The sequence below is a fragment of the Neoarius graeffei genome, chromosome 24 (genome assembly GCF_027579695.1).
Source record: "Neoarius graeffei isolate fNeoGra1 chromosome 24, fNeoGra1.pri, whole genome shotgun sequence".
In the NCBI taxonomy this organism is placed as follows: Eukaryota; Metazoa; Chordata; class Actinopteri; order Siluriformes; family Ariidae; genus Neoarius; species Neoarius graeffei.
This window is the reverse complement of record NC_083592.1, coordinates 58,975,844-58,989,304: the sequence shown is the minus strand read 5'-3', so window position 1 is coordinate 58,989,304 and position 13,461 is coordinate 58,975,844. Positions and strand designations below refer to the sequence as shown.

Here is a 13,461-nt window from a genome sequence, read left to right as displayed (position 1 = left end):
TAAGTAGTGACAGATCTGGAAACTTAGACGAGCGTCTGCATGCACAATTTTCACACCACAGCCAGCGAGAGTCTGATATGGCTATCAAAACGCTCCAAAGTGCAAAGTCCACTATCAAACCAAGAGCCGTTTGGGATTCAGTTCCTGCTCCATATACAGAGTAATATGGAATAAAACAGAGCACAACAGATTCAAACAGCCTGTCTGACTGCTCCTTAGGCTACAATAACGCTACAGCTCGCGATGGATTTGCGATTACTCGGCGATGAGAAATTGGTCGCATCACCACCAATCATGCGACGCACAGTGAATCTTCTCTGAGCTTCGCAAGTTGTTTTTTGGTGTGTCTCAGCCCTGTGAGTGGCCAAAAACATCACGGAAAATTTCAGTGCATGCACTGGCAATGTATTCATCAGCAAACTAAGCGGCGGATATTCGCAGATGGGTTTGGGAACACTTCTCGAAGCTTGGGGAAGCATCGCCACCAAACACCATGTTTTCATCAGTAACCCACTGCAAAGCATCACGAGCTGTAGTGTGGTAGTGTGACCATAACATAATTCTTAAATAAGCATAAAAAATGAAGAAAGAATATAAATAATATAAAATCTAGAGATACCACTCCAACAGCACTTTCTCTTTTCTGATCCTGAAACCTTAAGTATCAGCTGATACCAAATATCCATCCCAACTGTCTTCTTTAAAAACTACTAAACTTTAAAATGTGGTTTTTTTTGTTTTTTAAACTGAAGTGGATCAATTCTTTAAAAAAAGTTTCTTCATATGTAATTTAATATTAGTCAAATCTCTCTATATGTAAACATTTAAACATTTACAGTTCCAAAAATTTACTTCCTTTTCCAAATCTAATTCCAGTCTTTTGTCCTTTATGCAGCATTTTTTTCTGGTATCAGTCTGATTAGATGGGTGTCATTTCTAATTAAGTAATATATATTCCTTTAAAGCGGCCCAACTTCCCAAAAAAAAAAAAAAAGGAGTCTTCTCTGCTGTAAAAGCTCCTTTCATTCCAAAATGAAGCGAGTGTGTGGTTTCAGCTCCATGTGCTCTATATTATCCGCGATATTCCATTAGGGAAAGAGCTCACGGCGTCTCCACTCTGTTAAAGACACTTTATGCTCAATATAACACAACGGCACAATTACACACTCTAATGTAATGTAGTGCACTGGATGAACAGTTTTGGGTCAATATTATCTATAAATGAGCCCTGAATAATGCAGAGGGTACTCCTGATCTAGAGCACTACACACTTCCTAGTGCACTACAGGTGCCTGTGGACATCATGTACTTTTATAAACATGACCCAGCAACCCATCCTTACTGATCCTGTGTGTTAATGATGTTAATGGAACCAATCAGGAGTCAGTATTCCGTTTATAAGCACACAGATGATAAATGCACACCCTACACCCTTACCTAGTGCACTATTTATCAAATTAAGAGATTTAGATTCACTTTGAAGCACTCTATAAACTCTATGCATTGTGTAATGCTTTTAACCTCCATCACCCCCCCCACCTCCCATCCTCCCTTTGTAGTGCACTATATGCTGAGTAAGGAGACTTAAATCCACACTCCCTATATAATATAAGTGCGTTCTATTTGTTTAGTGCACAAAAGTTTCCACTCTTCATAGTGAACTCCATGTCCAGTTCGGGTCAGTTAGGATTCACTTTCTTGCACTCTATAAAAAGTGCACTCAATAGGGTATGAAATCAAGACTTCTACACCTTACAACTAGAGCACTTTGGGTAACTGTGGGTTATAAACATGACCCAGGGATATGATCAGCCCAGGTCCTCAGTGTATGTGTGTGTGTGTGTGTGTGTGTGTGTGTGTTACAGAAACCACAAACAGAATAAAGCTGTACTGCCCGAACACTGAGCCTTGTGGGATACCACTTCAGACTTCCTATATAAAGCTCAATATAAACACACACACACTACTCTACACGTCCAATAAGAAACTGATTCCGATTAATATATGTCCATACATTAAACACATAGGAAATGAAATACTGGCTGCTACACCCTATCTAGTGCACTAAATGAAAGACGGTTAAGATTCACCCACTATACTGTCCCTAAGTGCATTCTGTTTGTCTAGTACACTATGATTTCCACTCTACATACAGTACATACAGTGGTGCTTGAAAGTTTGTGAACCCTTTAGAATTTTCTATATTTCTGCATAAATATGGCCTAAAACATCATCAGATTTTCACACAAGTCCTAAAAGTAGATAAAGAGAACCCAGTTAAACAAATGAGACAAAAATATTATACTTGGTCATTTATTTATTGAGGAAAATTATCCAATGTTACATATCTGTGAGTGGCAAAAGTATGTGAACCTCTAGGATTAGCAGTTAATTTGAAGGTGAAATTAGAGTCAGGTGTTTTCAATCAATGGGATGACAATCAGGTGTGAGTGGGCACCCTGTTTTATTTAAAGAACAGGGATCTATCAAAGTCTGATCTTCACAACACATGTTTGTGGAAGTGCATCATGGCACAAACAAAGGAGATTTCTGAGGACCTCAGAAAAAGCGTTGTTGATGCTCATCAGGCTGGAAAAGGTTACAAAACCATCTCTAAAGAGTTTGGACTCCACCAATCCACAGTCAGACAGATTGTGTACAAATGGAGGAAATTCAACACCATTGTTACCCTCCCCAGGAGTGGTTGACCAACAAAGATCACTCCAAGAGCAAGGCGTGTAATAGTCAGCGAGGTCACAAAGGACCCCAGGGTAACTTCTAAGCAACTGAAGGCCTCTCTCACATTGACTAATGTTAATGTTCATGAGTCCACCATCAGGAGAACACTGAACAATAATGGTGTGCATGGCAGGGTTGGAAGGAGAAAGCCACTGCTCTCCAAAAAGAACATTGCTGCTCGTCTGCAGTTTGCTAAAGATCACATGGACAAGCCAGAAGGCTATTGGAAAAATGTTTTTTGGATAGATTGGACCAAAATAGAATTTTTTGGTTTAAATGAGAAGCGTTATGTTTGGAGAAAGGAAAACACTGCATTCCAGCATAAGAACCTTATCCCATCTGTGAAACATGGTGGTGGTAGTAGTATCATGGTTTGGGCCTGTTTTGCTGCATCTGGGCCAGGACGGCTTGCCATCATTGATGGAACAATGAATTCTGAATTATACCAGCGAATTCTAAAGGAAAACGTCAGGACATCTGTCCATGAACTGAATCTCAAGAGAAGGTGGGTCATGCAGCAAGACAACGACCCTAAGCACACAAGTCGTTCTACCAAAGAATGGTTAAAGAAGAATAAAGTGAATGTTTTGGAATGGCCAAGTCGAAGTCCTGACCTTAATCCAATGGAAATGTTGTGGAAGGACCTGAAGCGAGCAGTTCATGTGAGGAAACCCACCAACATCCCAGAGTTGAAGCTGTTCTGTACGGAGGAACGGGCTAAAATTCCTCCAAGCCGGTGTGCAGGACTGATCAACAGTTACCGCAAACGTTTAGTTGCAGTTATTGCTGCACAAGGGGGTCACACCAGATACTGAAAGCAAAGGTTCACATACTTTTGCCACTCACAGATATGTAATATTGGATCATTTTCCTCAATAAATAAATGACCAAGTATAATATTTTTGTCTCATTTGTTTAACTGGGTTCTCTTTATCTACTTTTAGGACTTGTGTGAAAATCTGATGATGTTTTAGGTCATATTTATGCAGAAATATAGAAAATTATAAAGGGTTCACAAACTTTCAAGCACCACTGTATCTGTTAGGGGTCTACACTTTATCCAGTGCACTATTTCTCCAATTAGGAGGTTAGATGCACCTTCATGCACCCTATAAATGTGCACTGTGTAGGGAATGAGGTAATGGTTTTAAACCCTCCTTGTAGTAGTGCACTGCATGTACTGTAACTCTGGATGTTATGCAATTTTATAAACATGATCCAGCAACTCATCAGCCCTGATCCTGTGTGTTAATGAAGTCTATAGTCACTAAAACCGAGCCTTTAGTCTCCCTAGATAGTGCACTACATGTCCAATAATCAAATAACAGCTTACACTCCCTACCCAGTGCACTATTTAACCAATTAAGAGGTTTAGGCTGGCCTTCATTCACCATACAGTAGCGCACTACATAGGGGATGAAGTAATAGTTCTAACCCCTAACTGAAGCGCACTACACATCTAATAAGGTGGCGTGTGGGACGCAGATCCAGGCTACCTACTCTATACCATACAGGAATGAATTAGAACAGAGCAGTGGCTCCTACACACAATGGAGTGCACTATATTTATCCATCCATCCATTATCTGTAGCCGCTTATCCTGTTCTACAGGGTCACTCGTGAGTTGGATCCTATCCCAGCTGACTCTGGGTGAGAGGCGGGGTTCACTGTGGACAAGTCACCAGGTCACCGCAGGGCGACACACATAGACACAGACAACCATTCACACTCACATTCACACCTACGGTCAATTTAGAGTCACCAGTTAACCTAACCTGCATGTCTTTGGACTGTGGGGGAAACCGGAGCACCCGGAGGAAACCCACGCGGACACGGGGAGAACATGCAAACTCCACACAGAAAGGCCCTCGCCGGCCACGGGGCTCGAACCCGGACCTTCTTGCTGTGAGGCGACAGTGCTAACCACTACACCACCGTGCCGCCACACTATATTTATATCTCTCCTTATTCTATTCAATATACAGCACTTTGGCCAAAAGTTGTTTTAAATGTGTTTTATAAATAAATCATACGCATCATATAGTCACATCCACACTGACTAGGTGTAGTTCACTATTCAACAAACAAATTGTATTTATATAGCACTTTTCAAACAGTGCAAAACAAACAGAAAAAAAACCCAATATGTACTCAAAAATAAAATAGTAAAATAATAATAATAATAATAATAATAATAATAATAAAACAGCAATGACAGAAAGAAAATAGCAATTAAATAAAAGTGTGTAAATAGAATAAAGGTATAAAAATTAAAATGATGCGAAAAACAATATAAAATTAAAATGCTGGAAAATAAGCAAAGAATTTAAAAAGTATGAAAATGTATTAAAATTAAATAATTAATTGAATTAAATATTTATTTAATTACAATAAAATTAATTAAAAGTAGTAAAATGCTAGTAAATAAAAATTCAATTAATTAATTATTATTGTTGTTATTATTATTGTTATTATTATTATTAATTTATTAATTAATAATAAGAATAATAACAGTCATTAAGGGAAATTTTAAAAAATAAATAAATAAAACTTATTTAAGAACTAAAATAAAACCAGGCCTGAAGCCATTTACTATAATGAAGTGCACTAGATGGACGTTCCTGAGCCGCAGTAATGAAACACAAACTTGTGATCAACTCTGAATGTACAGTGACACACACAAGTACTTAACACCATCGACCAATCAGATCTGTTCTTCTTGACGCCTTGCCCTCTGACCTGACCGTGACTGAGAGAGATATCTTCAGGCTGCGCTGCTGTGATCTCCTCACTCTCCTGCTCTAATGTCACGGTTTGGACTGAACTTTCTCTGCAGCGTTTATTCATTGTGTGTAACTCAACACTGAGATCATCGTCTTGGTAATCAGACCATAATATGGAACACGCTCTGGATGGGATGCCAGCGTATCACGCACTCAATCACACCTGGGGGGTAATTTAGTGTACCGAGTCAGGGATGTTTTTGGGAGCTGGTGGGAAACCGGAGCACCCTGAGGAAATCCACACAGACAGGAGGAGAACATGTGGGAGTCTGCACAGAGCTGTGAGAAGACGATGACACCCGCTGTAGCCCAGGCGCTCATCACACCTCAGATTTCTACTTAACATGACGGATTTACAAATCACGAGTTGCTCTCTGTTCGGTTTATTGATCTGAGAAGCTTCATTCCTAAATGATGGCTTCATAAACGTCTAGAAGGAGCTGTCAGAAGTGTGTGTGTAACAATGTTAATAACCGAGATGAAACGTATGAATGCCAGATGAAATGCTGAAACGAAAGCTCAACAAAAGTTAACTTTGGAGTCAAGAAGCTGCTGATGTTTTGGTGTTGTCTTTATGTATAACTCCTGTGGACAGGAACGCTCCGATACGGTCTCAAATGTGACAGCATGATGAGATCAGTGTTCCTGTGGTGGGTAATTAATCCCGACAGGAAGTTCGCCACACTGAAATTCAACCTTTTCTTCTCACTGAGCTGAGTACGACTTTAGAGTTCACAGAATTCCAATTCCAGTGTTGCTGTGATGTATAATTGCTTTCTCCAGTTCTGATGCTCTTCTACGTTCCACTCTGACTGGAATAAAGTTCTTCAGAAGGTCACTGAGACACGACCTGGAACCTCTGAAAACAATTCTGTTTACTGGGTTCTAGAGGGACAGACAGCGGAACTCTGTAGGTGTGACTGAGACGGAGACGTTCCGGGAACGAATTTCAGCACTTGGACGGAATTTTTTCTTAAATTCCTTCAATTTTTCTCCCTAGGTCCAAAAGAGTGTCATCTAAACTGGTGTGTGTGTGTGTGTGTGTGTGTGCGAGCCCACGCGTGTTTTTTTACCTGCAGACACTCCAGGCTGGAGAAGCTGGTGATGGCGAAGCCGTCAATGATGTCCTCCTCCTCCTCCTCTTCATCCTGAGAGCTCGAGACGCGGCGCTTCCGGCGTGGAGCTCCCCGCGAGCCTCTGGAGGAGAACACTGATGAGGAGATGATGGGTGATGAAGATGTGCAGGATGATGATGATGATGATGAAGATGACGATGATGTTGTTGAGGAGGAGGACGCGGAGTGAGCGGATTTCCTGCCGTTCTGGTTCACGTGAGCAGCGGCGGAAACAGCAGCAGCGGCGGCGGCGGCCCTGCGCTCGCGCTCGGATCCGGAGGAAGCTGGGCTCGGTTCTGTGCGCGTCTCCCGCCGCCGCTGCTGCACGCGCTCCCGGTGCATGCGGGACCTCCGCGTCTGCTTCACTTTCTTCCCTTCCATTTTGGATCCTTTTTTCCCATCCACAGAGAGAGAGAGAGAGAGAGAGAACAAACAAGAAGAAGAAAAAAGAAACGGCCAAGCCCGCGCGGCGCGATCAAAGTCCCGCACACGCGGCCCCGCGCGAGCCCCTGCGTGTTTGTGCGCGTGTGCGTGGATGATCCGTGAATCCGCTACAGTGTGACCTTGGCCGCACAGAGCCGGAACGCCACGGCGAACACGCCCCCGCTCAGCTGATCCATGTGTGCTGTCCGGATCCAAAATGGCCGCGTAAACGTGAACAGGTGTAACATCGAGACTCGGCTTTAGTTACAGCTCCGCAACTTTGTTGCACGCGCCATTAGTGTGTGTGAGTGTGTGTGTGTTCATGTGCCTGTGTGTGTGTGTGTGTGTGTGTGCACTGCAGACAGCAAGCAGCGCAGTGCAACCACCATCCCTCACACCACCCAACAGCATGACCCAGCTGTCAACACACACCGCAGGGAGGATCTGGAAAAATATCCGACTTGAGGAAGATCCGCACAAATCCAGAGTAAATCCAGAAACAGAAAAGAAAAAAAGAAAAACGGGGGAAAAGGGGCAAGTTTTAGCAGGTCAGCAGCGAGTCGAACAGCAGGAGAAAAACACAGCGCAGAGGAGCCATCTGTTTCCCCAAACACACACACACACATCCTCCAGCACACACACACACACACACAGCTCCATCCACTGCGAGCAGACCCGCAAAACCCCGCAAACATCCGGCGGGGGGGAGAGAGAGACAGAGAGAGAGAGACAGAGAGAGAGAGAGACAGTTCACTCTGCCATTCCTGAAACACTGAGCAGGCGCTTTCTGTTTTTTCAGCAGCGCTTTTTAAAGAGACAGCAGCCCTGTTTCACTTCACTCCTGCCTTCACAGCGCTCTCACCGACCGGAAGTCTCTGCCAATGACGTCATATAAGGGAGCACTCGCTGCCTGTATGTCTGTCCATCCATCCGTCTGTCTATTATCTGTCTGTTACTCTATCCATCTTCCTGAGCTGTCTGTCAGTCTGTCCAGCTGTTTCTCCATCCATCCATCTGTCTGTCTGTTTATATCCAGCTGTTTGCCTGTCTGTCTGCCCCTCTGTCTGTCTGCCACACCCATCTGAGTGTCTGTTTATCTCTCTTTATTTGCTAACTCATCTCTCTGCCTAGCCGTCTCTCTGTTTATTTCTCTGTCCATCCATCAGTCTGTCTGTCTGTTCGTCTGTCTGTCTGTTCATACAATCCATTTGTATCCTCTTGTCGGTCTGTCAATTCCTCCATCTATCTGTCTGTTTATCCATCTATCTGTCTGTTTATCCATCTATCTGTCTCTCTTTACGCCCATCCATTTGTCTGTCTGTCCATCCATTCATTTATCTCAGTAAAATGTGCATGCACACACAAAACCAAAGTTTCAGAACCACTAATGAATTCTTAAAATAGCTTCTGTTGAATTTTTTTCTTGTTAATGTTCCTAATAATGTTTTCCCCCACAAAACAAAAGCCCTTAATAAACTGATTGATTTGTGTGTGTGTGTGTGTGTGTGTGTGTGTGTGTGTGTGTGTGTGTGTGTGTGTGTGTGTGTGTACTAACGTGGTGGCAGTGCACCCACAAAGCTTACGTGCATTGACCCACAACACACCCGCTGTCACAGCCAGCGTTAATGCAGGGAAGAGAGATTTGACATGGCTAGGTTATGATGATTACTCTCGTTTACAACGTGTCTCATAACGACAGTAAAGTAACTTTAATGTCACTGCTGATTGGGAGGAGCAAATCACAGAAGTAGGCTACATCAGAAGTCTTGTCAGAAGACTGATTGACTCCACCCCCTTCCTATAACGATGAAAATTGAAGCTGTAAGTGTGATGGCAGTAGCTCAGATCCAGCACCTTTTTTCGAAAGTTCATATTCCTCAACACACACTATCTGTGCTGAACAATGAAACGGTCAAGATGGTGAGGAAATGGTTTTGTTTTAATAGCTGTACAACCCTGGACGTTTTCTTCCACAGAGACAGCAGTCATGGCATCCCAGATATTGAACGTGTCAACACTGTCACCAGAACAAGATGTTTATTTAACATGCTGAACAGCGATGACCAAACGTTCCAGACCAGTCACATGAACCACTGTTCCAACATCTACAGTGGCACACAATGCACACTGCTTCTCATAACGAGGCCCAGTTTCTCAGATTCAAGCTGAAACAAAATGGCAAGTTGGACATCTGAGCGGCTGGATTTGGAGTGCTTTCAGACAGGTTGGATTTAAACGATCTCTGTCATCACATCAGACTGCAGCTGTCATGGGTCAGAATTCACAGACCACAGTCTCCCCAAACAATAAAGTAATAACAGATCCACTGATTTCCAATCTGGTGGCTTTCAGAGAAGACGATGTACTGCAGCTGCAGATAAAAAATGCACAGGCCTCACTTTTATGTCTCGGGCAAATCCAAAATGAGTGGCACCGGACAAGCGTCAAACTGCAGGGAAAACCATCACCTCTCCAGTCTGCTGGTCATTCAGCGTCTCACTCTGTGTCCACAAATCGTTCAGTTGCAGAAGACATTTTAAATCTTTATGTTAAAGTCTGGATGCAATCTTTCCCAATGAAGTCCACCTTGGAGATCTGGAACCCATCAGAGCATGACTTGTATTGTATATTACACCACACTCAGCTGGAGAAAGAGTTAATTACTCACAAAATAAATGGATGCAGTTATTACAAAGGGCTGTCTGTGGCCACAAACCACTGACTGGTTGATCTGGTTTTAATGGACCTGAGAAAAATACATTGTGGGCAAGATATCAAGGTTTACAAACTCAGTAGTGTAAAGATGAACTGCTTCCTACATACTAGTTCAATGCTGCCACTCTTGCACAGTTTTTATCTTCATTTATCACAATTCTTGTTTTTAGCACTATTAAAGCTGTACTGCCTTTCAGATTCTTCAAGTGTAGGTCATAAAAAGGATTTTCCCGACACCCAATTATTTTTGTTTAGTGACTGAAAGCTACTGAATTCGAATCACAGACTTCCAATTTTATTAGTTTTTTAAATAGAACAATTAATTAATTTATCTCCACATGGCCCTAAATTCTCTGCTATTTTTTCCTGCTTCACCATGACCCAATACAAGATACTACGTCATGCATCACGTGGTGGGCTTTCCCCGTTCACGCAAGGCATTTTGGGATACAAATTTGAAACAGGAGAGAAAAATGGAGGACGTGAGTGTGCGAATGAACTGTGAAAGACCGACTACAGTAACTGAAAGCGAGAAGAAAAGATGTTATGTTGTGAAGGAAAGGAAACTCAGGACCAAACTAATAAACCTCGGTGTGATCAGCTGTTCGTTTAGCGACAGAATGATGGAACTGTCAGTGCACGCTCAAAGGGAAACCTGTAGATGGCAGTAATGCAACACTGTGGATGCCAGCTGCTGTAAAACCCAAAAGAAGAAGGTAAACCTGCACATGTGCACATGGACTTCCTCTGTCTGCTTGACTGCGCCAAGCGAGCGATTTCATGCACATTATTTGCTTTAATCCCCTCAAATTAAATAACTTCCCAGCCACAGAATGGCCTGATATTTTGTGAGATATTACAGAAATAAACAGATATCACAATCACCACATTTCAGACGGAACTAAATTTCACTGATTTTATGAAATCGAAAGGCCACCTAGCTTGAATGCACATCCACATATACAAAGCACATATATATAGAGATCTGTATTTTTTATCATGACATTTTTATCTTTATATTGTATAGTTTGTTCTTGGGATCTTTTCCCTTTAAATTCTATTTTATGTTGTATAGTGTATCTTTTTCCTTTCGCATGTCTGATAACTTAAAAACAATTTCCCAGCTTGGGATCAATAAAGTAAATCAATCAATCAATCAATCAATCAATCAATCAATCAATCAATCAATCAATCAATCAATCAAGCTGTCCATCTGACAGTGGCTTTTTAATAACACTCTAAATACCCCTGATGTTGAAATAATAAATGAGGCCAGAAATCTGCACTTACTCTGTCAGAAACAGGGGGACAGTAGGAGTCCATTTCTGTCCCTTAAGGTACAGTCTACACTAATGGACCCCCTGGGGCTCATTCTTGGATTTCAAGGTAACTATGTGCACATTTTTAGGGTCAAAAAGGTTCATAGATATAAACAATACAAATAAGTACCTTTGAGGGTTCTGATCCAGTGATGAGCCGGTGTACCCTAAAGGTGCAATAATGTATTTTATTTTCTGAGAGTATCACTAACATGGGCTGCTGCTGCTTTGACTTGCATAAGGGAGGATACATGTTATTTTCCAAAATTACTGAAATTATCAGCCATTGGTGGAACGCATTCGGAGAGCACTGTAAGCTGATTATTTTGGTGTTTGGGAGTTTAGGGCAAAATGTAACCAGGACTGCAGATGTTGGGGTTGTGTAAACGAGAGGTAAAGAGAAGAGCGGAATTTAGCTCCATCTCAGCTCAAGATGTTTCATTTTTCCTGAAGTATCAACCTCATGTTTCCTTCTATAATGTATTTATCGGCACAAATGAGCCTCGTAAACCGACACTTCATCACTGACTTGTCCCGAAGTGTCTGAATCTTGTTTTGTTGCTTTGCTGATGGAACTAAATTAAAAGCATTAAAGTGTGTGTGTGTGTGTGTGTGTGTGTGTGTGTGTGTGTGTGTGTGTGTGTGTGTGTGTGTGCATGCAAGCACAACATTCAAACAAAATCAAAACTCAATTTCCCAGGAATTTTTTTTCCGAAATGTAAAAACAATGAAAAACAAAAATATTGAAAGCATTTATTTATTTTTCTGTTTGTTTGGCTTCCTTTTCTTCTTATTTTTTCTTTTTCTCCCTCTCTTAATAGTGCCTTTAATGATCCGTATAAAATGTATAATATTTTGTGTAAATATGTACACACACGGGCGGCACGGTGGTGTAGTGGTTAGCGCTGTCACCTCACAGCAAGAAGGTCCGGGTTCGAGCCCCGTGGCCGGCGAGGGCCTTTCTGTGCGGAGTTTGCATGTTCTCCCCGTGTCCGCGTGGGTTTCCTCCGGGTGCTCCGGTTTCCCCCACAGTCCAAAGACATGCAGGTTAGGTTAACTGGTGACTCTAAATTGAGCGTAGGTGTGAATGTGAGTGTGAATGGTTGTCTGTGTCTATGTGTCAGCCCTGTGATGACCTGGCGACTTGTCCAGGGTGAACCCCGCCTTTCACCCGTAGTCAGCTGGGATAGGATCCAGCTCGCCTGCGACCCTGTAGAACAGGATAAAGCGGCTACAGATAATGAGATGAGATGTACACACACACGTTCATACAATAAAAAAAATAGATATCTATATTTTTTATTGTATGAACGTGTGTGTGTCTGTGTACATATTTACACAATATATTATACATTTTATATGGATCATATAAATATCATATAAATATCATTTATGGATCATATGGTTTTGTAACTCTTTTCTCCGTATTTATTTTTAAACTTTCACTACTTTTTTCTCTCCATAACGATGTGGAATAAAGTGTTTACTGACTTGTCCGCCTTCTTTGAGTCCTGATTAAAGTGTAAATGATCTGTTAAAGTGAGATGAATGCAGGAGATGTGCAGTAAAAGAGTGCAGTTGTTTAGAGAAAGCTGCATTAGTGAACGTGATGAATATTCAGCATGTGGTTATTAAAGCTCATTGTGATTTACCTTAGCTCCTCATCTGCATATTTAAATATGTAAATGAATAAAGCGGAGCTTGCAGAGATGTATAAACACAGTAATGTGTCTGAGAAGTGTTTTTTTTTTTTTTTAATTAAAACGCAGTTTAGTGGCTCATGAGCGATCCTTTGAGCTTCCCGTGAAGCCCTGCAGCGGATCCTGAACACTTCATTAACACTGAAGAACACACTGAACATGTGAGCTGCTGCTGCTGCGGGTTCTCCTGCCTCAGGGCAGAATTTTACATTTTATAGGTCACTGAAATTGACACACTGACACAGGAATAACAGCGAAACACACTGCAGAGGTTCGAGGTTTTATTCCTTTAAATATTCCAAAGTGTTGAGAAACTGGTGAGGAATAAACTCCAGCAGAAACATAGATAAACCAGGTGATCTTACAAAAACAATACTATTCTATTATTCAATTACATTTTTAGTCTATATAAGGCTTTTCTCCAAGCAGCTTTACATAAATCAATCTCTCTCTCTCTCTCTCTCTCTCTCTCTCTCTCTCTCTCTCTCTATATATATATATATATATATATATATATATATATACACACACACACACACACACACACAGTGGTGCTTGAAAGTTTGTAAACCCTTTAGAATTTTCTATATTTCTGCATAAATATGATCTAAAACATCATCAGATTTTCACACAAGTCCTAAAAGTAGATAAAGAGAACCCAGTTAAA

At 41.6% G+C, this 13,461-nt stretch overlaps 1 protein-coding gene across 10 annotated transcripts in view; it reads right to left on the bottom strand.

Moving 5' to 3' along the window:
• fbrsl1 (fibrosin-like 1) overlaps positions 1 to 8,004 on the bottom strand; it is a 458,282-nt gene extending 450,278 nt beyond the window's left edge. For 7 of the 10 annotated variants that reach the window (XR_009651461.1, XM_060907552.1, XM_060907555.1 and 4 more), the window contains exon 1: positions 6,596 to 7,860. Coding sequence is in view for 9 of the 10 variants with exons in the window: in XM_060907552.1 (XP_060763535.1) it covers positions 6,596 to 7,018 (423 nt within the window). In the remaining variant the exon portion in view is untranslated. Of the gene's footprint in view, positions 1 to 6,595 lie in introns of all 10 variants that reach the window. The other 3 variants (XM_060907558.1, XM_060907557.1, XM_060907559.1) reach the window with 3 other exon arrangements.
• Positions 8,005 to 13,461: the final 5,457 nt, after the last annotated feature.